This window comes from Oryzias latipes, chromosome 16 (genome assembly GCF_053564925.1).
Source record: "Oryzias latipes strain Hd-rR chromosome 16, Olatipes_Hd-rR_3.1".
NCBI classification, from domain to species: Eukaryota; Metazoa; Chordata; class Actinopteri; order Beloniformes; family Adrianichthyidae; genus Oryzias; species Oryzias latipes.
Window position 1 is genome coordinate 23,177,671 of NC_136252.1, and position 24,328 is coordinate 23,201,998.

General features: G+C 39.5%; 1 protein-coding gene across 3 annotated transcripts in view; it reads left to right on the forward strand.

The window, feature by feature from the left end:
* Positions 1 to 24,328, forward strand: part of clcn1b (chloride channel, voltage-sensitive 1b) — a 31,802-nt gene that overhangs the window by 5,915 nt on the left and 1,559 nt on the right. For 2 of the 3 annotated variants that reach the window (XM_023964439.2, XM_078933507.1), the window contains exons 2-22: positions 5,682 to 5,904; positions 6,645 to 6,776; positions 6,887 to 7,015; positions 7,134 to 7,267; positions 7,647 to 7,724; positions 11,137 to 11,215; positions 14,285 to 14,410; positions 17,063 to 17,147; positions 17,527 to 17,628; positions 18,046 to 18,130; positions 19,634 to 19,789; positions 19,868 to 19,937; positions 20,029 to 20,139; positions 20,785 to 20,998; positions 21,082 to 21,215; positions 21,352 to 21,530; positions 21,604 to 21,688; positions 21,783 to 21,865; positions 22,167 to 22,211; positions 22,324 to 22,428; positions 24,075 to 24,161. In XM_023964439.2, coding sequence (XP_023820207.1) covers positions 5,682 to 5,904; positions 6,645 to 6,776; positions 6,887 to 7,015; positions 7,134 to 7,267; positions 7,647 to 7,724; positions 11,137 to 11,215; positions 14,285 to 14,410; positions 17,063 to 17,147; positions 17,527 to 17,628; positions 18,046 to 18,130; positions 19,634 to 19,789; positions 19,868 to 19,937; positions 20,029 to 20,139; positions 20,785 to 20,998; positions 21,082 to 21,215; positions 21,352 to 21,530; positions 21,604 to 21,688; positions 21,783 to 21,865; positions 22,167 to 22,211; positions 22,324 to 22,428; positions 24,075 to 24,161 — 2,442 coding nt within the window. Of the gene's footprint in view, positions 1 to 3,859; positions 3,976 to 5,681; positions 5,905 to 6,644; positions 6,777 to 6,886; positions 7,016 to 7,133; positions 7,268 to 7,646; positions 7,725 to 11,136; positions 11,216 to 14,284; positions 14,411 to 17,062; positions 17,148 to 17,526; positions 17,629 to 18,045; positions 18,131 to 19,633; positions 19,790 to 19,867; positions 19,938 to 20,028; positions 20,140 to 20,784; positions 20,999 to 21,081; positions 21,216 to 21,351; positions 21,531 to 21,603; positions 21,689 to 21,782; positions 21,866 to 22,166; positions 22,212 to 22,323; positions 22,429 to 24,074; positions 24,162 to 24,328 lie in introns of those variants that run through there. The other variant, XM_078933508.1, reaches the window with a different exon arrangement.

Genomic DNA, 24,328 nt, shown 5'->3' on the forward strand with positions numbered 1-24,328 from the left:
GTCACAAATTAATGTAGTCTAAGATATAAGTTTGTGTTTGAAATCTCTGAGCATAATGTCACAGAATGACAGCGATGAAGAGAATTCTTTCGGATGATTTTCAACTGTGGGAAAAATCTGGAGCTGGAAGACGATAAACTATAAAATCTCTAAATTAATAGTTGTCAAACAAGTGGGTGGGCACTTTATTAAGTTTATGCATAAAAAAGAAAAGTCTTAAACTATGCCAGAATAACAGGCAGGGTTAAGATGAAAAATTAGGATGAATTTCATAACTTTTTTTTAAAGCTATTGAAATGATCAAGCTAACCGTAAATGATTATTAGAAAGTGGTCAAATATAATTTTATTCTTTTCTTTGTCATGTTGTGTTGACTTATTCAAAAAGTTTTTAAACTCAAAAATGCTTGTAGAAAAGGTAGCAATGAATGCAACATCAGTTAACCTTTTCAGCCTTTTTTTTTGCATTTTCAGATGAGAATCCTTTTTTTTAGACATTTAGAATGTGAAATCTATTCAAACGTTTTGCTTACCAGTATAGGTTTGCTGACAATGTTAGCAGCAAACAGTTAACAGAAAAGCTGTGTAGCTCTGCTAACAAAGCTGTTAGCAGCATGGTTGCTATTCTTTCTGTTACCAAGAAGCAACCATTGACTGTAAAAGAGAACTAGATTGATTGAGTGTGACGTTATCCATAGAAAATAACTTACCCCCGGCTCCAACAAAATGAAGTCAATTGTGTCGCCATGTTGGGACCAGAAGGCCTGAGAAAGCTGTGATTGGTCCGAGTCTGTTTGAGTCATCATTTCTATAGCTACCACTAGCGAATCAGAAGGGACACAACACATTACTTGAAGGTGGGCTTGAGAGAATCTGTCCATTAACGTGAACGTTCGACATGAAACTATATACTTTATTTTAGGCATCTGATTGGTCAGTTTATAACTTGAATTACCTGTACTACAGAAAAGGTTTTTTGGGGGGAAAATAGGATTAGCAAGTACATGTTAAAAAAGGTATCAGAGCAAGATAAATATAATGATCTGATAAATATAATGACTAAGTGTAGGGCTGCACGATAGGAGGAAAACTGGCCATATGCGATATTAATGATTAATATTGTGCTGACGATATAACTTGCGATAAATGGACAAATAGCAAAACAACCAAAAAAATCAATTCCATTTCACTGCAACAGTTTAATTTAAATAAGAGTCAACATAACTTAAAATATGCTCCAAATGACCCACGCCGATATAAAAGGGCTCCATCTGATTGGTCAACAACGTGATTGCGCATATGCACAAATGGATTTATTTGATTCATTAATCAAATCAAATCAACCTTTATTTATATAGCACTTTTTCGACAACAGATGTCACTCAAAGTGCTGTGCATAAAATACAATAAAATTTAAAAACAAGATGACAAGACAAACCGTGCGACAACCCCCCCCCCCCCCCCCCCCCCCGCAAAAACACACACGCACACACACACACCCACACACACATAAATAAATAAAAAAATAAATAAATAAATAAAAAAGTGATAGAATGATAGAATGTAGAGACCTGGCTTTGTCCTGAGGTGGGAAAACGATAGTTTGGGGACATGTCCACACCAGCGACCCCCCAACCCAAGTTCACGGAGTACACCACCACAGAACCCCCCAGATCCGATCAAAAGAGTCAGACCCAGGAGATCCCACTGCAGCGACCCCGCTCACTGAGAAGGGTCAGTCACTGATGTGGAGGATCCCTCAGAGGGAAACACTGGAGTGTAATAAAATGTAAAAGGAATAAAATTAAAATATATATAAAACATGGACAAAAAACAAATAATTACATAAACCTTAATAGGCATATGAAATAGTAAGAGCGTCTTAAAAATTAATAGAATAAATAAATAAATGTATTTACATACACATATAAAACTAGTTAAAAGAAAAATAAATTAATTAAAATATTTAAAAATAATAATAATAATAAATTAAAAATAATAATAAAATAAAATAAAATAAAATAAAATAAAATAAAATAAAATAAAATAAAATAAAATAAAATAAAAAATCCTAAAATTCAACTAAAAGCTAAATTAAAAAGGTAGGTCTTAAGCCTTCCTTTAAAAACATGAACTGTCTCTGCAGCCCTGAGGCTCTCTGGGAGGCTGTTCCACAGGCGAGGTCCGTAAAAACTGAATGAGGCCTCGCCGTACGTTTTTGTTCTAACTTTTGGGATAACCAAAAGGCCTGTATCAGAGGACCTCAGGGTCCGCGAGGGCTCATACTTTAAAATCATGTCAGATAAATATGAAGGCCCGAGACCATAAAAAAAAAAAAATTAAATTAAATGTTTCAAGCTGTCATAAGGTTGTTTTGGCACATTTAAGGTAACCATTTATTGCAATTTTCGCCGTCTTTTGCGATATGCATATTACACAGTGATTGATATCGCGATAATGATAAATTTGTGATTTATTGTGTAGGTCTAACTGAGAATTAGCTGTTTATTTCTCAAAAGAAGTCTGGGATTTTGGCTTCTTGGAGCCATTGGGTACTTCCTGTTTGGAATGCGAGGGGGGAGGGGTCACTCAATCCAGTTCTCATATACAGTCAATGGAGGCAGCCCAGCCTGACAACCATTTTAATAAAACACAAGAAACAGCCAGAGATCTTAATTTTCCCAAACAACTTATCAAAACCAAACTACAGACCAAGTCAGGTCATGTTCCATCGCTATGTGTTCCACAGGCAGCGTTCTATCGCCTTTTCCACAAGAACTCACTACAGCCAGCAACAATGTCGGCCATTTTGTTAATCATCTGATCCCGTCTCTTCCTTTTAATACCCAGATCTCCCTGTGAGCTTTTTTAAAGGACACTATCTGTTCTGAATCAGTTCACATAAATCATAATTACATTTTGTTTTCATGTGAATATAATTCCATGCGTCATGGACTGAATTGTTTATTCCACATTCATGGAACCAAATAACAGCACCTGTGTGTAAAAGCGTGAGAAAGCTCTAAAAGTCATGGTCTTCACTGACAAGTTAAGACCTTGAGTCATTCAGTGGTAACAGGTTTACATGATTAAATGAGGATACTGCAAATACAAGGCTGAGAGATAAAAAACGTTAAAGACATCCAGAACTTGAATGAATCTCAGTTTCCATTGGTCTTCCCACGCCTGCAGTTTCAGTTGAGTCTGTGCAGATTTTAGCATTTATTAATAATAGTTTCTTTAAACTTATTTGTATGCATGACATGCCATTCATGATAAACCAAAGGTTAAATGATAAATTTACAAAAGGGGTTGCGATATTTACGAGATTGGAGATCTCATCTTTGTTTGTCAGGAATTACTAACTATAATTACGATATAGCGCTGAAACGCCTGCCATGCAGGAAACAATGACAAGCCTGTCTTTTAAGAAATCATTAAATTGATATAATATATTTTTATATTTATCATGACTATCTCTTTTTTAATTTAATTATCCTATCTATAAATTTGCAATGAAAAATTCAATGGAAATGGGCCAAAAAGGAAGTTGCTGATCAAATTGTCCATCACACAAACTGCACTGCCAGAGAAGTGATCATTAATAAGATGCACTGTTTTTACCGTGTACATCCTTTTTGCACAAGTTTGCTTTATGGTGTTAATGTTTAAAAAAATTCAAATGCTGTTTGGGAAGGACCACCAAAAACAAAATGTACAATTTAAATGCGAAAACCTTTTTTTTATGATTGGTTTGTTCCCTCTCTGAACGGTTCACAGGTTTTCGCTGTGACAGTCCCTGGTTTGGATATCGCCTGCTGCCAGCAGCTGTTTGATGATGTTGATGGATTAGTTCTTTGGTGTTAATGTGTAGAGCAGAGGTGCTGGTGGTCAGGTTGTCTGCAGTACAGGGCAGGAGATGGAACAGACACAGAGCTGCTGCCAAATCATGCTAAAGACAGCTGATGGGGAACAGGTAAAGACTTGGAGGCAAAGGCTGCATCTGGTCAGGCGTTGATGTTTTTTTTTGTATTTTATTTATTCTTCCTTACTCTTTTTCCCTAATCTCTGAAGTTTATTTGATGCTTGCCAATTTTTGACCTTTTTTAATAATTCAGGGAAAAAATAAAGCAGATTTTCTGAACAAACACAACATGCTTTCATTTTGATCATTTATTTGTGTTTGTTTTTTTGTGACTTTTATTCCAGCAACATACAAAGATAAACTTTCCTATCTCCAATCAGAAAAACCTTTTTCCAATTAATTTTCTTGTTTATTTCAAAATCAAAGAACCCTCATACCTTTTGAAAATAAATTATTAAAGAAAGAGTAATAATGGGCAAATGTAATTTCTGGATTATTTTTTAATATAAGTGTGACATTCTTGATGATAAACAAGTTTAATTTGGGTGGGAATCAAATAAGAAATCAAAATGTATCTTATTGATTTGTGTGTGTTTTTAATGAAAAACTAATCCTACCGTTAAATGCAGAACTGGAGCTTTTTGTCTGTGTAATCTGTAATTTATGCCCACAACAGCATTATTTTTATGGCTGTAAATAAACTAAAGTTAAGATGAGGAAAATTAGGGCAATCATAAAGGGATGGATTGAATTCTTCAGTGCTTCGTTGCTTTGCTTTAGTTTGAATTCCTGTGGTGAGGGCAGGCATAGTAAGCTGCTGGGAGAGAGATGTATTGTTCTGAATAACAGTTTGGGGTTTGGAGTGTTTAACAAGCTTCAAAATAACTGGCTAGACGATTTAGAGGCATTAAAGGTTTTCAAAAGCCTCCAGCGGTAACTGGGAAGCCACCTGCCATGCGGTGCATTCATGTATTAATTATAAAGTTCTATCTTGGTCACTTGGCCATGTTGTTGCATTGAATCCTGTCTTACAGTGGAGCAGATTCAGAGAGTCTGTCTAAAAGTTGAGCTGCAGTGTCTTGTCCTGTCAGCTTGCGTGTGCTCGTCATATTTTCCCAGCAGATGAGATGGCAGGTTGTACCTTTATTTCATGAGCTCAGAAGATTGAAATGTGCTGGTAGCTGCGCCTTCCTCCTGCAGGGCCTCGTGGTTGGACATGCCAGCTCACCTTTCCTGTGTGAACATGAGACAGAAATGTGGGGCTGCCAGCTCTCCTTATATTTTAGCTCGTGTGGCGGGATGCATGAAGGTTTCAGTTGCGGCTTGTGGCTGCAGCAGAATCTTCAGCGTTTTACAACTTCTGTGTATTTTACGAGGCTTAATCGGATCATGAGGTGCTTCCTTACATAGCGTGCGTGTGTGTGTGTGTTTATGTGGCTGTCCGTGTAAAGTGTTCAGACAGAAGGGGAAGATGTGAGACGTCCTCTCCTCCAGGATCTCCTCTTCTGGCTGCTCTTCAGCCTCTTCCTCCACTCAGGGAGGGGTTTTTCCGTTCTCTATGCCCAATTTGTCTATTTATGTCTGTTGGAGCATTAGGGTTGGTGTGTATCCCTTACAAACGCCCCACACACTCCCGTCTCCTTCTTGTTATCTGATAAACACTAGCTAAAACTATCCGATCCATGTTTGATAAAGTCATTTCTCCCTGTGTCTCTGTCAGCCTCCCCTGTCAGTTTTGACATTTGATTGGATCATTTTATTTCCTGGCCCTTGTATTTGTTTATTAGTGACTTCTGAGTGTGTTCTCTGCGCTACAGCTGTACGGTGAGTACAGGGAGCAGCTGGGAAGCTTTGCCCGACGGGAGGCCGCTCGTCTGCTGACAGAGAGACAATGGAGAAGACAGGCAGTGGACGACACCACGGCCAGCAGCCACAGAGGCCAGGGCCGCCAGCTACATCATCATCACCCTGTGACCTTGGAGTCGCATCAGAGCCATGCTTCCTCTGCCAAAAAGCCTCGTCCCTACTCCAAATGCCAAGGTAAGCATGGCTAATGTGGAGTTATGAAATGTTACAGTGTCCTCCAGAAGCAACAGAATAAAAAACAAGAGCTGTAACAATTTTTGACTTCATTTCTTAATTGTTTATCTATTAAGTCAGATTATAGCTTTATTAGACAGCTTTGCAAAGTCAGAATATATATTTCAGCTTCTGAGTACTAGATATCTCATGCAACAGGATGAGCCATTAAAACATAATACTGGTCTTTAATACCAGCAGGCTTTGAGGCCGCAGAGTTTCAGGCGCTCTGAGATTATGAGGACTTTCATGAAAGCCGATATGTAAAAAAAAAAAAAAAAAGTTTCCACTGACATGGTCGGAGATTGCTGTTCTACTTCTTTAAATGCTATCTAAAACATTTGGCAAAAGAAGTCATTATTTTTCAAATATATGTGGAGTTTTAAAAATTCCGAATGTCTGAGAGCAATCTGGAAAAACAAAAACTGGATTCTCAGTCCACACCATAAATTCTCATTTTTAATGAATTGCAGTGATGTATTTCTTTTCATATGTATAAAATGATGCATCCTTTAGAATAAGTACGGGAAAAGCTTTTTCGTTCTTATTTAAATTTGAAAGAATTGCCTTGGAGAACAAAATAAAACAGTTTACTACCCTTTTTTCCCCAAATTGCATTTGTTGGAGACATGATAACTACAGATCAAACCGCTAACTTTTTCTCATCGACTCTGAAACGGTTTGATGATTTTATGTTCCAGATTGCTTGGCTCGAGTCCGGCGGTATATAGTGACAAAAATGGGGGAAGACTGGATTTTTTTGGTTCTTCTGGGGCTGACAATGGCGCTGGTCAGCTGGAGTATGGACTATGCAAGTGCCAAGAGCCTGCAGGGTATGCAAGGTTAAACTATGGTATCATAAACAAAGGGACATTTCCTTTCTAGCTTAATAATGTCCTAACATTTCTAGTTCCTATTTTCTTGATTTCCTTCTGTCTTTCAGCCTATAAGTGGATACATGGGGAGCTTAAGGGCAATGTTGCCCTGCAGTACCTCGCCTGGGTTACGTATCCCATGATCCTTGTTGTGTTTGCATCACTCTTTTGCCATCTGGTTTCACCACAGGCAATTGGTAGGCTTTTTTTTAACTTTCCCCTGATGTAAAGCCATAATGTTGTGTTTGTTTTTTATTTGAAAACTTTTTCCCAGAAGATTTGTCCCGTTCCACATTTTCAGTGGTGTGTTGGCAGGTTCAGGGATCCCTGAGCTGAAAACCATTCTGCGAGGTGTTGTCTTGAAAGAGTATCTGACCCTCAAAGCCTTCATAGCTAAGGTCATTGGCCTAACTGCAGGCCTGGGCAGTGGGATGCCAGTGGGGAAAGAGGTAAGGAGACCCTCATTCTCTTTCCATCTGATTTGCTCTGTCATCAAACATTCGTCCAGCACCACCTCCATCATTTTCTTTTCTATTAGAATGCTTTTTGCTTCTACCCTCAAGTGCAATAAATCATCTCCTGTCATGTTTCCCCCTACTCCCCCTTCTCATGGGACTGATGCAAATTATTCAAGTCCTCTGCAAAGAACTACATTTCCTTTTCCATTTACAGTAACAGGCCAACTGTCACATCTGAAAATTACTTTGTGATTTCTCTGCTCTGATTCAAAATGTCCCAGTTTAGACTCTTTAGTTTGAGGACGGTGCTCGTGTGAACACCTTGGCTCTGTGGTGGTCCGTGTCAGTAACGTCCCATTGTTGCTTGCAGGGTCCATTTGTCCATATTGCCAGTATCTGTGCAGCAGTCCTGAGTAGGTTCATGTCCATCTTCTCTGGAGTTTATGAGGTAAGTCAAAGGCCTGATCACAACCGACCTTATTACCTGTAATTCTTGTAGTTACCACAATAAATATCAAAGTCACAGGTCGTGGCAGATTGGCAATGAAGAAAATTTGAGATTTCCTAATATACTAAGATTGAAGTTCTTTTTGTCATAGTTACAGGGTTTCCGAAGGTTGTTTTTTTGTCTTTTTTTCAGGAATTTGTGGATCTGTTTATTAGACATGACAGTGGTAATGTTACAGCAAAGGGTCCAGACTCTAGGACCATGTAATAACATCTTAAAAACAGGAACATTTTCACACCCGAAAAGCAACTTAAAGTTCTACATTTACAAATCTTCGGATACGCCTATAATTGATCTTTAATAGTTTTAAAGCAAAAACAGAGAGACAAGCACATTAAAAGTTGTGGCCCCAGTAGGATCCATATCCACAACCTCTCCCTCTTTCTAAGTTACCCTCTGAGCCATTAAGCCAGCTGATAGGTAGACGGCTTACATGCCAAAGACTCATGTTGCTCGTAGTGAAAAGACAGAAGGAACATTCTACCTTTGCAAAAGTCAGAGCTGTAAACACTAGATACTCATGCATCTGGATCATTTTACTTTTATGAAGAACTGCTGCCATTCTTAAATCCATGGACATTTCATGCCAAGAGTTAAGTTTTTGATTTTTAACCATTAACCATTTAGCTGTTTGAAAAGACAAGAAAAAAGTAAGAAGGAGGGTTATTTTGACATGTGGAAGTTTTTTTGTTTTTTTTTGGATTCTAATTGAAGTTATTTTCTGTGATCCTTTGCCAGACACCACCTTGTTTGCATATATATTTAAACAAACTTTATGTGAAGATTATACTTCATGTTGAATGGGAGCCGGTGTAGGTACCGGATGTTCTCGGGTTGCCGCATGTTCTCGGGGTCCTTCAGGGTCCTTCCAATGAGTTATATCACTAGAGGAGACATCACGTAGTTCCTCATGGGAGGAGAGCACCGCCATCTTGGTGAGGTCAAGTTTTGAAGACCAAACCACTTTTATAACATTTAATAAAGAGCTCTGTTTTTGCTTTCAATCACTTCATTATATGAAAAAGAAGAATGGCTTGAAATTGCTTAGTTTTGTTCAGAAATAAAAACTTCACGAGTACCCCTAACTTAACTAGTATTAGACTACTTCGATTTTTTCTATGTTCCTTTATTTTATTTTACTTATGTTTTTATTTATTTGTGTTATGTTCATTGTTTCTTTTTTTCCCCTCTATTCTTTATTTTCTATGTCAATATGTTATATTTGGCAATGGTGACTGATCTTCGAGGCAATATTGATTACATCGTTATTGTTCGTTGTTAACGTTTATGTCATTGTTAATGTATGATACCGCAATTGTCAATAAAGTTTTTAAAAAAACTTAGCGACGTTAACTCATTGGTCGTGGCAACTTACAGCCAATCAAATCGTGTGACGTCATCATTGGTCGAAGGACCCCGAAGGACCCCGAGAACATACGGCAACCCGAGAACATCCGGTACCCACACCGGTTTAGCTCGTGCTGGTTTGCGGCGCCTTCCGTCCATGAAACCTGGGTTCAACTCCGGGCTGCTCCCTGTTCCCTTCTCTACTTCTGTGCCGGTCCCAAGCCCAGTTGCTTTGAGAAGGTTGCGTCAGGAAGGGCATCCGGCGTAAAACATTGCCAAGTTTACCATGCGACTCCTTCGCTGTGGCGACCCCTGATGGGAAAAGCCGAAAGAGAAACAACATACTTCATGTTAAAAAGCTTGTGTTAGCATACTAACACTATTTCTTTGTTCAAGCTTATTCTTTGCTAGCAATTAGTTTAGACTGCAAAACATCTCAAAAGCCTTGAGACTGCAATTTTTTTACTTATATTTGTTAAAATTTCACTATCCTTTTACTGGACAAGGGAAGCAATAAAACAACTATTTTTCTACAAACATAAATTTGAGTGATTTTTGGCTCAAAGGAAACCCTGAGACTATCCTGTCTGTTGCTGTTTCCGTCGCTGTTTTCTTGAACTTGCTTTGTTAACTTCTTTTTTTTTGCTTATTTCAGTGTAATGACAGTACATTTATTGTGTCTGGCATGTATATTAACAATTACCCTCCATGTCCTGTCCCCTTTGTTTCCTCGCTTTGCCTGTCTGTCCACCGGCCTGCCTCACCTATACCCGTCTGTCTGCCTTCCTTTCACTTCCTACGCCTTAACCTCAGAATGGCATCCATAACCAGGACCTGTTGGTGTGTGCGTGTGCAGTTGGAGTGGCGACCTGTTTTGCTGCCCCCATAGGAGGCAAGTCTGATCCCGCTTTATCAAGCAATGGCTGACTTTCAGGTCTGCAGGGCAAATGAGGGGAAAAACTCCTACTGGACTACATGGAACAATTGAAGAACAGCAAACAAACAAAGCATTACTACTAGATTTTGACATTTTTCAATGAAATATTAACTCATTTCTAAATAAATTGTTTAAAAACATTCAAAGCAGGTTAAGAGTTTCTACAAGCGAGTCTGCAGACAAATACCAACCTGAACTAAAAACAGAAGCTGCCGTTGGAGGTTTGCCTACTCAGACCCAGTTACCAGGTGCACACCAGAAAACACGACGGTGGTCTTTCCCACAGCTAAAACAAGAGCTGCTCCTCTATTTTGTTCGGCTGAGCAAAATGTAAAAACAAAGAATCAGAGAAGGCAATGAGAGCAGCTGCTCAGCCAGAAACAGGGCAAAGATGCAGAACACATCACAAAATGTACCTTTTTTTTGTAAAATGGGTTGTGTTGAAGTATTTGCTAGTATTGTATATGTATGCTGTGAATAATAACTTCATTCAACTTCATTTTGGTGAGTTTTTTATTATGTATTTTTTTTATGAAACAAAGAAAATATGTATTCTTTTCTTGTCTGGCTTACATTTAAAGGAGACACTGAAAATTCAGTTTTCAAGGTCAGTCATAATCAGCTGTAGTATTTCAGTTTCACTGCCCTTTTTGTCCGCTCTCAGCATGGCTATCAGTTGCAGGTTTCTGTCTCAGACGACAGTGTAATTAATTGCTTTTCTTTTTCTTCCTGAATGTTTGTTGGTTGAAATCTTGATGGCATGTGGATCGACTGCTTTACATCCGCCTGCAGTGCCCTGTTCCTTCTCTTTATAACGTTTATTGCTCTCCTGTGAGCCATATTTATTCACTTTTTGCCATTTTGTCTTACTGTCAATCCCCTCCCCGCCCCCATGGTCCCTCATCCTCCCCCGTCCACCTTTCCATTCTATCTTCTGCTGTCAACGCTCTTGTTCCTTGTCAACTTCATTCCTCCCTCTCTGATCATCTCCACTGTTCAATGTCTATGTCTCACTCCTGCACCTCCCTCCTGTTTTTTGTTCTCTCCCTCTGTTTTCTGTGTCAGTAGAACCCTTATGGTTACACAGATATTCTGACTGTTGGCTGTGCCGTGGGGGTGGGATGCTGTTTCGGCACTCCACTTGGAGGTACTGTACATTTTTCTCTCTGTCTCTATATCAAAACCTTTGTGTTTTTTTTTTTTTTTGCTGTAATGAGGATTGATTTGTTGACTTAAAATAAAAGTTTCCCGGGTAGATTAAAAAAAAAGTACTAAACCTTCTGGAGCTGCATTTCTAGAATACAAATTCTCCCCTTTGATTACAAAAAGACCCCTATTCCAGAAATTAGTTCTGATGAAATGATAAATGCCTTATTGTACACTGCAGGTCATAGGCTGTAGAAAACCCCAATTGTTTAAGTTTTACTTTTTCAGTTCAAAGTGGTAAAGCTTGAAATCGTACAATAAATAAAATGTGAACTGGCAGATGTTTTAGAACAGCTCTAAAGGGTCATTTCCAAGAAGCATAGAATGGATTTACAATCTGAAGCTGTTTATTAGAGGTTGGTCAAGCCTTAAAAGTCATTTTTACAAGTGTTTAAAATTTTCTTGAGTACTAACAACTGGAGCTGCACGATATGAGGAAAACTCGCGATTTGCGATATTAGTGATCATTATTGTGATGACGATATAACTTGCGATACATAAACAAATAGCATAACAACCAAAAACATCAATTCCATTTAACTATTTAATTTAAATAATAACAATAATATATATATGAATATACCTTAAATTATACTCCAAATGACTCATCTACTTAGGAGGCGAACATCTAACATAAAAGGTTTCTACCAAATTTCTCAAATGCATAAAGGCATTTATTTGATTCCTTAAATACTTCAAGCTGCCATAAGATTGTTTTGGCACATTTAAGGTAACCCTTGATCGCAATTTTTACTGTCTTCTGCTATATGCGTATTGCACAGCTTGATGTTGCGATAACGATAAATTTGAAGTTTATTCTGCAAACAGCCTTTTCTATCTACATAAATGCAGAGCTGGATTACACTGTGGGACCCTGCTCTTGTAAAAAGCCTACTTAGTTCAACAGTATTTTTTCAGTGTAAATAATGTATCATCTCAAAAACAACAGGTAAAAGGGTAGCTAACAATAAAATTGAGAGATGCCATTGTAGCACAAAAATCTTGTCACAGTGAAAAGTTGCTCAGAAATGGTTTAAAATGGAAATCTGGCAAACCTAAAGTCACAAATCAATCACAGGCCAGGTTTCTGAAAAGCTTCACTATAAACAGCTTAAAGGACAGCAGCTTTAAATATATCATATAAGTCAGTCTCAATTCTAACTGTAAACAGAAATTTAAGCTAGAGGGTTGATTGGAAATGCTGCAGCACTATTGCTAAAAATATGACAAAGAGGTTTGCGCTGGCAAGGAAACACTGGTCTGCTGCACAATGGAGTAACATGTTATACAACAACGACTCAAAAGTGAAAACCTTTTGGTTCATTAACAAGAATCTTTCCAGGTTGTCAAAAGGTGAAAGAATGACCGCAGTGTGTTACATTAGTTGTAAAACATGGAGGAGGAAGTGTAATGGTTTGGGGTTATTGTGCTGGATCTAGGTTTAGTGACGTATACAGAATGAGAGGCGTCCTGAGCAATTACCACAGCAAACTTCACCACTGTGCAGTTCCTCCTGGTATGATTCAATTTAGTCCATCCTGCAAAAACACAATGATCCAAAACATAATTCCAGGCTAGAACCTTGGAGTGAACAGGACAGAAGAAGGGACGTAAAGCCTCTAAGTGCCACACATTTATGGAAATTTTTGCTGTTAAAGAGATTTGTTTTTTAGTGATGAAACACCTTTGAACATTAAAGGCATTGGTCAAATTTTCACTCTCTAAATATTTTTTTCCTTCCATTCTGTATGTCTGACTCTAAAAAGGCAAAGAATTAACCTTAATGTTGAAAAAGCAATCATTTAGGATCCCAATAAAAGCTAAACATTTTACCATTAAAGTCCCACTCTGTTCATCTTTTGATCTATTTTCAAAGTGTTCCAAGTGTTTTTTTTATTATGATCATACCGTTTTTGACCAAAATCAAACAACATTGTCATTTTATTTCTCTCCTTATTGACCTCCAAATGTAAGCTGGACTCCTTTAAAGAGACAAGATATGGCTTTGAAACTGATAGAGACAGAATAAAACATATAGCATCAACATATGTGGGTCAATGTACAATGAAAATCTCATTTCATAAAACTATATTTCCTGCAGGCTCGTTATTTTGAATTTGCACGACCACAGAGACGGAGCGTCAATCACGTAGGAAGTGTACACCTCATAGGAACAGCTGGGTTCTGCCTCATCTGCAACGATGGTTTTGGTAGAAAAACGGAAACATCGATAATGATAGTATTACAACATGAACAAATCCCCATCTGTGTAAGAAAATTCAACAATTGGCGGCAATAAGTCAACCCTAATCATTTTACAATTAGAAGTGGTACATGTGAGTGATTTCCACTCATTTAGATGCAAACGTTTGCCGCTGTAAATGTTATTTGACTAAATTTAAGGTGTTAATCTTCCTCAATTTCCCACTTTACCCTAAAAATGTCAAATCTCTGTACATATTCTGTAATGCAGTTTAGTTGTGTTCCTCTAATCAATTTGTAAACATCAAACTGATGGGTTTCATTTTGAGGGTTGTCCTTTGTGACTGTGGCTGAGCCCTCAATAAACTACAGTGTGTGGGTTTGAACACGTGTTAACATGCTGCTGCAGTATGAAAAAAATCTGAGCTCAAACTGAAAAATCAATCCAGGAATGATTTTATCCTTATTTATAGTGAAGATAAAGGGTTTAGGCTTTTGCTGCTGACGCGGATCTCATTGCTTCATGTTCTCTTGATGCCCTGCTTGTGTGTGTGCTACATGTGTGTATTTAGCGTGGGGTTTGATTTAGTGCTCACTCCCTGTGGTTCTTGTGTTGTGTATAATTACACCCTCATCTTCAAGGGGGTCTGGACTCTTTCTGCTTTATTTAACTGGCTCTCTCACCTTTCTCTCCCTCTCTCTTTCCTCTCTCATTTCTCTTTCTATCCATCTTCATTTTCTTCCTCTGTGTAATCCCTCCTCTCCTTTCTGTCCTCTCTCTCTTTTTTTTTTTTATTGGCGTTACCAGGGGTGCTGTTCAGTATTGAGGTCACGTCTACCTACTTTGCTGTGAGGAATTACTGGCGGGGATACTTTGCTGCCACGTTCAGCGCCTTCATATTCAGAGTGCTCTCGGTCTGGAACAAGGATGCTGGTGAGAAGTACTTTCCACACACAAGCTGCCAAACAGACAGCTGAGCTTGCACTTTCTCTGAAAAATCTCTGAACACAAGCTGAGTAATATTTGTGCCTTTGAAGAAAGCTATTCAGCAGCAACAAAACTTTAAAGTCAAATTCAGTGATTGGTGTGTGCATGAACCATTGACTGTATGTGAGAACTGGACTGAATGAGTTTGACGTCACCATAGAAAATGGCAATTAGAAAATGAAAATCAATTCAGTGGCCAATATCTTGCTATGTGAACGCCACCATGTTGGAGCCAGACGATGTAAGGAAGCAATGATTGGTCTGAATAGGTATGAATCATTGACTTTATATGAGAACTGGACTGAGTGACCCCTCTCCCCTTGCGGTCCAGACAGGAAGTACCTGTGTCTACAAGAAGCCAATAGACTTCAATAGAGAAATAAACAGCTAGTCCTCTGTCATTCTGATTGTCAGAATAACCACTCTTGCCTTGATACTTTTTTTTAAATGGCAATGTCTGAATCACGAAAATATAGAGAAAATATACATACATTACTTTCACCTATAAAAAGAATGTGGCTGGAGCCAGAAGTCGCCTATTTTCTGCGGGTGATGGTTCACTCACTCAGTCCAGCTCTCATATACAGTCAATGGTCTGAGTTAACGTCTATATGGCAAATTATCTCACCAATCAGGAGTGAGCTTGTTGGAAGTCCACAGCCCAACCACTTGGTAGTGGTCTCTGGAGAATCTGTCAATCAAATGTTTGAAACGTCACAAACAGTCAGCATGGGGGCCAGCAGGCTCCAAAAACATTTGCTGAAGCATCTGATTGGTCAATTTATAACTCGAATAACTTGCACTGAAGAATCATGAACAAAAATCATGATCAACAAGATGATTAGCAAGAAAGTGTCAAAATAAGGCAACAGAGAAAGAATGGTTATACTGACAAATAGAATGACTGTGTTATAGCTGTTTATTTCTCAATAGAAGTCTTTTATCTTCTCTGAGCCAGCAGCTACTTCCTATTTGGAACATGGGGGGGGAGGGGTAACTCAGTCCATTTCTTATTTACAGTTAATGCAGGAACATGGGTGGAGAATCACTAAACACTGGCCTCATCAAGTCACCATTTTTCTTTCTGTCATTTTTTTTAAATTCAATTTCGCATCAACTTGTAGGATTTCTCTTAATTCGCAGTTGAAAGAAACCTATCATGATGCGGATTTTATAACATTTTGAAAAGATTTAAAGACTCCTCAGTGTGCAAATGCCACGGCTCAGAACTACAGATACATGCGCATGAACTTCGGGCCCCCGGGCGGTGCTGCTTGAGAACCGTCACGCCGCTGTGATCAGTGCAACCATATGGTCTTGAGAGCAGCTTCAAGAACCCATTTCACTTATCACAGCTCCTTGCTGTGTCCAGAAATGTAACATGAAGCTGTGGTGTACAAGGAAGAAACCATCTGTTTTCTCTATATGAAGATGTTGCTACATTCTCTGAGTGTTGACTTACAGTCAGCCGCATGTCTGTGCTCACACAAATCCATTTTCTACTGGTTTTAAGGGGGGGGGGGAAATCAGACAATGACTTTTATATGAAGAGGATGACACAGGCTGTCATTAGCACCTATGGTGTGCACGCTTGTGAGCACGGATGCAGAGGCGTTTATCGTATCTTTTCGGATGGATATACGAAACCATCAATGCACCACAGGGAATCCCTGTTTAATTCAGCATGACAAAGCCAGATATCCGTTTATAGCCCACAACAGTGAGGGCAGAATCAGACTCCACGTTCACATCGAATGGTTTTTCTGCAAAACAACAGCTAAGATCCTCCATTCTAAAATATGTTTTTATTTTATTAAAGTACAACGAATGATTGGTGCAGTTACAAAAAATGCAACCTTTAGAACATTTTAGCAACAAATTAATAAAATTCTTTAAAAATAGCTATTTTAGCTTTATAGTAATACATTATCTCTATTACAAGTGATTATCTTATCAAACACGTCTGTTTGGATATTGTAAAGATAAAATATTTAAACTCCAAAAACACAAACTAAATGCATCTGCATACGCCTCTTATGTCAGATTTACTGGAAATAGTTTGATCAGCCTGCTGATTCTATAGACCCATTGAGACGACCGTTGTTGTGTATTTGGTCTATATAAATAAAATTGAATGAAATTGAATTGACTAGGCTTTAAAAAGTCATATTTATTAAGGAAAAAAGTTGAATTTGTATGTGAGCATATCTTCAGCTATTCCGCTTTCTGACATGAAGTAACTATTGGTGTTTCTTTCACTGCTGTCGTAGATGTCCTGCTGGTATTTCAGCAATGGCTCTTTGAGGAAGGCACTTTGCGTTTCATGTGACCACCAGCGAAGACTCTGAGCTCCGCCGGACTCTGCAGGAAATCCCCTGTTGCTTCAAATCGAAATATTTCCTTCTTTATCTTCAGTTTACAGCATGGTCACTCCATTGATTTAAAAGCTGCCAAACTGTGCCAACAGTAGTGGGGGGGGGGACTTTGACCAATCCAGTTTTTACACTGAACAGCTTTTCCAAACCACCTGAAAGCAGATTTGAAACAGTGATCAAAAATAGCTGGATAAAGTTACATGTATTCATGTTTCTTTTTCAGTCACAATCACAGCTCTGTTCAAAACTAACTTCCGGATGGATTTCCCCTTTGACCTCCAGGAACTCCCTGCATTTGCAGTCATAGGGTGAGGATATTTGTGTGTCCTTTCTTGCAGCTTTAAAAACACAATCATTGTATCTTCCTTTATAGAGTCCTGTACATGACATTAAAAAAAAAAAAAATAGTTCCCTCAAATTAGTAATTTGTGTGCACAAATTAGTATTTTAGTTGCACAATTTAGCATTTTGTGGTCACAAATTAAAAGTAGAAACTAATACCCGTAATAATAAAATACTACTTTGTGTGCACATGGTGTTAGGTTTTGCCCACAAAATATTAATTTAAGAGACCATTTTATACAAACGGTAGTCTTAAATTTCACGTCCAGTGAGTTTGAGCAGAAGTTTTTGAATGTTTGCTCTGTAAAATCGGACACAAATTCTGATGGTTTCCTCACTTTGTAGGATCTCGTGTGGCTTCCTTGGAGCGTTCTTTGTTTACCTGAACAGACAGGTGGTCCTCTTCATGAGAAGACCCACGGCTCTGACCCGCTTTCTGACAAAACAGTAATGTTCAGTCCAACATCTGTTTTTTTGTGATCAACATTGTGCTTTTTCCTTAACTACCACAATACTAATAGAAGACATAGAAGCCCGGAAATGAAACCATTTGTGCCTTCAAATCGAATTCCTCTTAATGTGTCTCATCTCCACTCTCCAAAGTCATCAGTCTCACAACACTAACCAGGACAGCAGTGAAGCTGTAATAACCTTTTAGACAGGCATTCGGTCAATGTGGAAATTCACTTAAATCCTCTGAGACTCTACACTTGGAGAAGAGTAGTTTTCACCATTAGAAAGAAGTTCAGCCATGGAATCAGTGCTGAGGCACATGTGCCTTTCAAAAAGTGACATTGTGTTGTTTTTTTTTTCCACTGATGTTTTTTTAACAACTTGGTGTTTTGTGTGTCTGTCCACCACCAGTCGTTTAATTTACCCAGGCGCAGTGACGCTGATCATCTCCACCTTCACGTTTCCTCCTGGGTTTGGACAGTTCATGGCTGGAGAGGTGAGACCTCACCAATCTCTCTCTGCCCAGTTGCTTTACCGTGTGTGCTCATTATTATACACTGGAAAAAAAGAACGACAGTCAGTTGTGTTTTTTTTAAGGAACAAAGGAAACCATGAAAATTCAAATTTATCAGCAACTTAAAAGCAGCCTCACCAGTTTGATCCAGAAAAGTCTGCTTATGGGAGTTGAGCGCTGAGGAAAAGTGGGGTAAAGTGTTTCTGGCTCCAGAAAGAGCTGTTTGAAATTTTAAGATGAGTGGGAAAGCAGGAAGTTCTGCCATTTGTGTTTCTGCAGAGGAGATACTCGAGACAACGCAGTTATAGTTCAGGATTTAGGATAAATAAAAGTGTCTTCTAGAATGAAAAGTATTGAACTGTTGGTGTGCGACTTCTCTTCATGTTTAAAATAAGACAATGTTCAGGAAAAATTGCCCCCCCCCCCCTAAATGCATCATTCTTTTAGTCTGGTTACTCAAGAAAACCTGCCACACTTGCAAATGTTCCTGTGGGTCAGCTGTTCATGTTGGAACACTCAAGTAATAAAAACATCTCCACCAGAAAAATGACCCTCCACCTCTTCTTTTTCTTAAGTTCACATTAGTGTATAAGACTTTATGAATTTTTTTGTGAAAGCTTTTTATAAAAGGGCATATGAAGGATAACAGCTCTGTCTTAAAGAAGCAGCCGCTTTTGAGGGGGTGGGGTTTACCAACTTTCAACTCATTTCCATCTGCTCTGTGCTTGCACACAGTTGGAAGCAATCTTTCTTTTAGAATAAATGTGTATTGAACTGATGATGTGATTCAGCTGGAGATTTCTCCCTAATCACCCCCTTAGAGGGAGTTTTTTCCCACAGTTATCCAGTTGCATGATTAGCACAGGGGGCTTCACTATCTTCCTTTTCTTTTTACAAACTCTGTTTAAATCAGTCTTTTGGTCACCATGATTAAAATACAGTTACAAATGTAGGCAGATTAGAAGGATTCGATCTAAAATTGACTGTAACATACAGGAAACATTTTGAATGAATTAATCTGTATTTTATTTTAACATTGTTTGATGTGTCAGTTGCATTTGTTGGTTGGTGCCTTGATTTTACGTTAATTATGAATTGATAAATCATAAAAAGAAATAACTGAATTGTTGCCACAATCTCCCTGCTCTGCCTCATTCTGTTACATCCACTTGTAGACGACTAGATCCACATAATGTCTTTCTTTTCCTGGGAGCTATTTTTTCTCCATAACCTATTATTTTTCATTTGAATTATGTGGTTTTGCTCTAAAATAATAGTTGCATTACCAGTTTGTCCAGTGAGGCTAATAGGCTTCAAAGAGTCCCTCTCAGTCCATTCCTCAAAGCATTGTCCCAATGGACAGTCCATCTGTTCTCTTGATTTTGCCGAATCTATCAAGTCTTTTTTAACTATAGTGACACAAATGTGTTGTGTTCATGGAAGCGCCCTTTTTCTAAACTTTATGTCTGGGTTTTTGTCTGGCAGCTGATGCCCAGAGAGTGTATCAACTCCCTCTTTGATAATTTCACCTGGACCAAAATCTCAGAGTCCCCCGCTCCCCCCGGTCTCGGCCGTTCCTCTGCATGGCTGCATCCTCATGTCAGCGTATTTGTCATCCTCCTCCTCTTTTTCATTATGAAGGTAAGTTGCTGCCTGGAAAAGCAAAAAAAAAAAAAAAAATACTCAGTTTGAGTTGAACTTGATCCTGTTTTTATGTAGTTCTGGATGTCAGCAGTTTCCACCACCATGCCTATTCCCTCAGGAGCTTTTATGCCAGTGTTCATATTAGGTAAGAGGATTGGGGAATGCGAGTGAGGGATCTCCAACTGAGCCTCTGTGCACTTTTTTCTTTAACATCCTGCCGGATCTCTCCCCTCAAGGAGCGGCTTTCGGCCGCCTCATCGGGGAGATCATGGCCACCCTTTTTCCCAATGGAATACTTTTTGATGGGATCGTGTACCGCATCCTGCCGGGGGGTTACGCCGTCATAGGTCAGTCTGCAACAAAAACGTTGAAGTTAAAAGTGCAGTTTTTGCACAATTTTTGAATGCAAAAGTTAATTTTTGCACATTTCATATAGATTTGGAGAATTTTTAATTTGTACAAAGATAAAAGATAAACAATTTAAAAGAAAAACGTTTTTCTTTTTCATCATTTAATGCTTCACTAAGTGTCTGGCAGTTCCCAGAACAAGCATAAATAAAGTTTTTATTTATTCAAAGGCTTTCTTTCTTATGCTTTTAGGCTTTAAGTGTTTGAACTTTACAGTAATGGCCCATCATCATGAAGAGTTTAGCCATAGAAAAGGTGGTTTAACATTCCTCCTTTATAAGAGGAGATGTCTGTCCACTCTTGACATGATGACTCCTGCTAAGCAGCTGTCATCAGGCCTGACTTTCACCTCGTCTGCGTTTGTCTGTGACTGAAGCTGAAATCTCTCGGATGCCTCTTTTTAAAGTGAACGTGCTGTTGCTACCGACCACAATTTAAAATGATGGGACCTCCTCTAAATGAGTTAGAAAAGAAGATTAGATCATTGTTTTTAGTTAGATTTAGTGCAACGCTGATGAAAAAGGACAATAAAGAGCTATACGTCACTGCCTCTCACATACTGTTCTCCCCCCCTGCACTGCCAGGTGCGGCGGCGATGACAGGCGCTGTCACACACACGGTTTCCACAGCAGTAATCTGCTTTGAGCTGACGGGTCAAATCTCACACATATTACCAATGATGGTGGCTGTTATCTTAGCCAACATGGTGGCCCAGGGCCTGCAGCCTTCCCTCTACGACTCCATCATCCAGGTGAAGAAGCTGCCGTACCTGCCTGAGCTGGCCCTCGGGCACATTAGGTAAAAATAAGAAAACAATTTCAGCTGTCATTGTATCCCGATGTCGTCAAAAGAAACATATGTTTCTGTTTCGTCATTTCCAGCAAGTACAACATCTTTGTGGAGGACATCATGGTGCGCAATGTGAAATTCTTGTCTTCCCAATCCACATTTCGGGAATTAAACCACCTGCTGGAGTCTACAAGCCTGAAAACCATCCCTCTGGTCGACTCTAAAGGTGACCTCCTTCATCACGTTTAATGCCTTTATCTTGCCTTCCAAGAGCTTAGTGTTTGAAAGTGAAAGACTAATTCTCCTTCATTCAATTTGGAAGCTTCATAAGAGATGGTCTTTTCTCGTAATGTGCCTTCTAGAATCCATGATTCTGCTCGGATCGATTGAGAGGACGGAGCTTCAGGCGCTTCTGGACTGGTGGCTTTCCCGAGAAAGGCGAGTCTTTGAAAGAGAGCAGAGTTCTCCGGGCCAAGCCTCCCCAGCTGCCTGGGAATCCTTCACCTTTGTGGATGAGGAGGTGGAGGAGGATGCTGACAAGGTGAAACAAATACATCAACTCATTTGCCTCTGAAATGGGTCGTGGAACCACTGACGGTGTCAAAAACCCCCAGACCGCTGCTGCCGAGCAGGAGGAGTGTAACGGCCCCATCCCGTCCCCCAAACCGCTGGAGCCTTCCACCAATCACACAGAGTCCGGTCAGACAGCTCTCCTCCATGCATGTCACAACAGCTTCACCCGCCTGGTGTCAGCCTGTCTCCTCTGACATGTGTTTCCGCACCGTGTTCCCAGACAAACGCAGGCTGCCGTCTGTCAGGAGGACTCTTCAGAGACTCTTTTCCTCCACGTCTTCGTCAGGCCAGATCGAAACTCAGGTACTGAGGATCAACCTCACACATGCTCAACACTTTGAGGCCAACAGCTCAAAGGAGCAGAGAATCAGAGATCTGCAGTGAAGCTAGCAGTGACAGCTCAGACAGGAGCCTCGGCCCCACACAGCAGCATGAACCAGCCCTGTTAATGGGGTGGGGGAGCATAACATGATGCATGCATAATTGAGCTGACATTTCTGCATTGGGTGATGCCTTAAAACCACCAGGGGGCATCTTAATATCTGTATAAATACTAAAGTTGACTTCCTGCTTATCGTCTGCCTTATCTTTTTTTTTCTGCCAGGAATCAACGCCCCCTCCTCTGACTGACACCATGTCCCCAGAGGAGGTACTGTACAGCAGCGGTTATACAAGCACAAAGGCTGCCATGAGCCAACAATCCATTCTTATCAATAAGTAGAAATTCTGTGATCTCTCTGCCTTCTGATTGGCTGATGCAGATCAAAGCCTGGGAGGAAGCAGAGCTGGATAAACCAATCGATATGGAGCAGATCCGTGTGGATCCCTCCCCGTTCCAGCTGGTGGAGAAAACATCTCTGCACAAGGTGACTGCTGCATCACCTGGGTGACCAGGGATCACATGCAAAGGGAGTGCACACACATGCACTTTGTGTGTGCCTGTGTCTTTAACATTAAGGCACATCAAGCTTACCTCAACTCACACTATCCAACGGTGTTAGAAAAGGCGTTGCTGTGTTAAAGTAAGGGAGCTGCAAAAGCAAACGTATGCAAACTACTTTGCTTTAAGCTGCTCCCAATTAGGAGTCACAACATCGAATCCTTTCAACTCGATCCTGTCCTTCCCCCTTCATAACATCCATGAACCTCCTCTTTGTTTTTCCTCCAGGTTTCCCTTCTGGTTGCTCTGACTTCAACAGCCTTGTATGCATCATCATTCCCTTTTATTAAATTAAAATGAATATTTTTAGTGTCAAATAGAGGAAAATAGCACACTTTTTTAAGTTTTATTTAAAAAAACAAAACAAATTATGGCACTTTGACATGAAAATTGAAAGTTTTGAGCACATGGAAGAACAGTATATTGTCTGTAGGAGCAACAGTTACCTAGGTGCAAAGATTTTATTTTTTTACATTTAGCAGTTCTCTTAGTGCAGCCATAAAACTCAATGAACTCTGCAGAGTAATAAAATAAGGAAGAATGTGTGGAAAGATAACATGTTTTCTGTTTGACAGAACGAAACACGGAACATCAGTGAAGGGAGTGAGGCAGCTGCTCATTCTAAGATTGAAACATCAGCTCTGAATCTCTAGCTGATGTCTTCACCTCCCTCCAGGGGCAGCACCTGTCATTTTTTGATGAAACCTAAAGCTGCAAAGCAAAATGACTGCTTTTCCAGTCGTGAAATAATGTGAAAAAACCTATTTGTCACATTTTGAAAGTTCTTTAAAGACACACTCATCATCTTTTGATCTATTTTAAAAGTCTTCCTAGGGGTCTTTTAATTATGATGATGTCATTTTTAACCAAAATTTAGAAAAAGAAAAAAAAAGTCATTTTTTAAGGACATAGTTTCTGTATAGCGGCAGTAGTTCATCAGAAATTCACCTCTGAGTTGTGGGCGGGACTCCTTCCGTAAAGCACCCCCGCCCCCCTTTTCACCTTTGTCTGAGAGCTCAGAGCAACGAGCCTAATAAGCTCTTATTGAAACTCTGCTCCTGATTCACAACAGTGTGAATAATGAAAAGCTCAGAAATGAAATTTTTAGATTAATTTTCTTAATATATGCCCTCCATATTCAGAAAAAAGCCACAAGAACATGTTAAAAAAAACACCAAAAACAGAATTTTAATCTGAGTCACTTTGGTTAATGGCAATTGTACTTTGTATAATACTTTAGAACAAACTACCTTTACTTTTTGGGAGTTTGAGTTCAGAATACAACGAACCAATTCCAACCAGGACTATTTCTGATCCACTATCACACCTGAGAATCTAAATGCCTTAACCTTTTACAGCGACACATTTTGTTTCTTTGTGCAGATGTGATTGTTAGATTTTCTGTGATAGTTCTACGGCGCTGCTACACATATGTGTGTGTGTGTGTGTGTGTGTGTGGGGGGGGGGGGGGGGGGGGGCTGTTTACCAGTGCAGCCATGCAGGCCGGATCTTTTCACAGTGCATCACATTTCACACTGACTGGATCATGTCCTCCTCTGTGTCGTTACTCAGACTCACACTCTGTTCTCCCTGCTGGGTCTCAGTCACGCCTATGTCACCAGCATCGGGAAGCTGGTGGGTGTTGTTGCGCTGAAAGAGGTAAAGTCTCCTTTTTATGATTTCTTGATGTGTATGATTTTTTTTGCGTTTGCGTCTTTGCGTCTTTTTGCGTTTGATCATGAGGCAAGCTCATCCAGCATGCTGTGATGAGCTTGCCTCATGGGCAGTTGTGTACGCTCTGATTAATGCGGCTCCTCCATCACCCA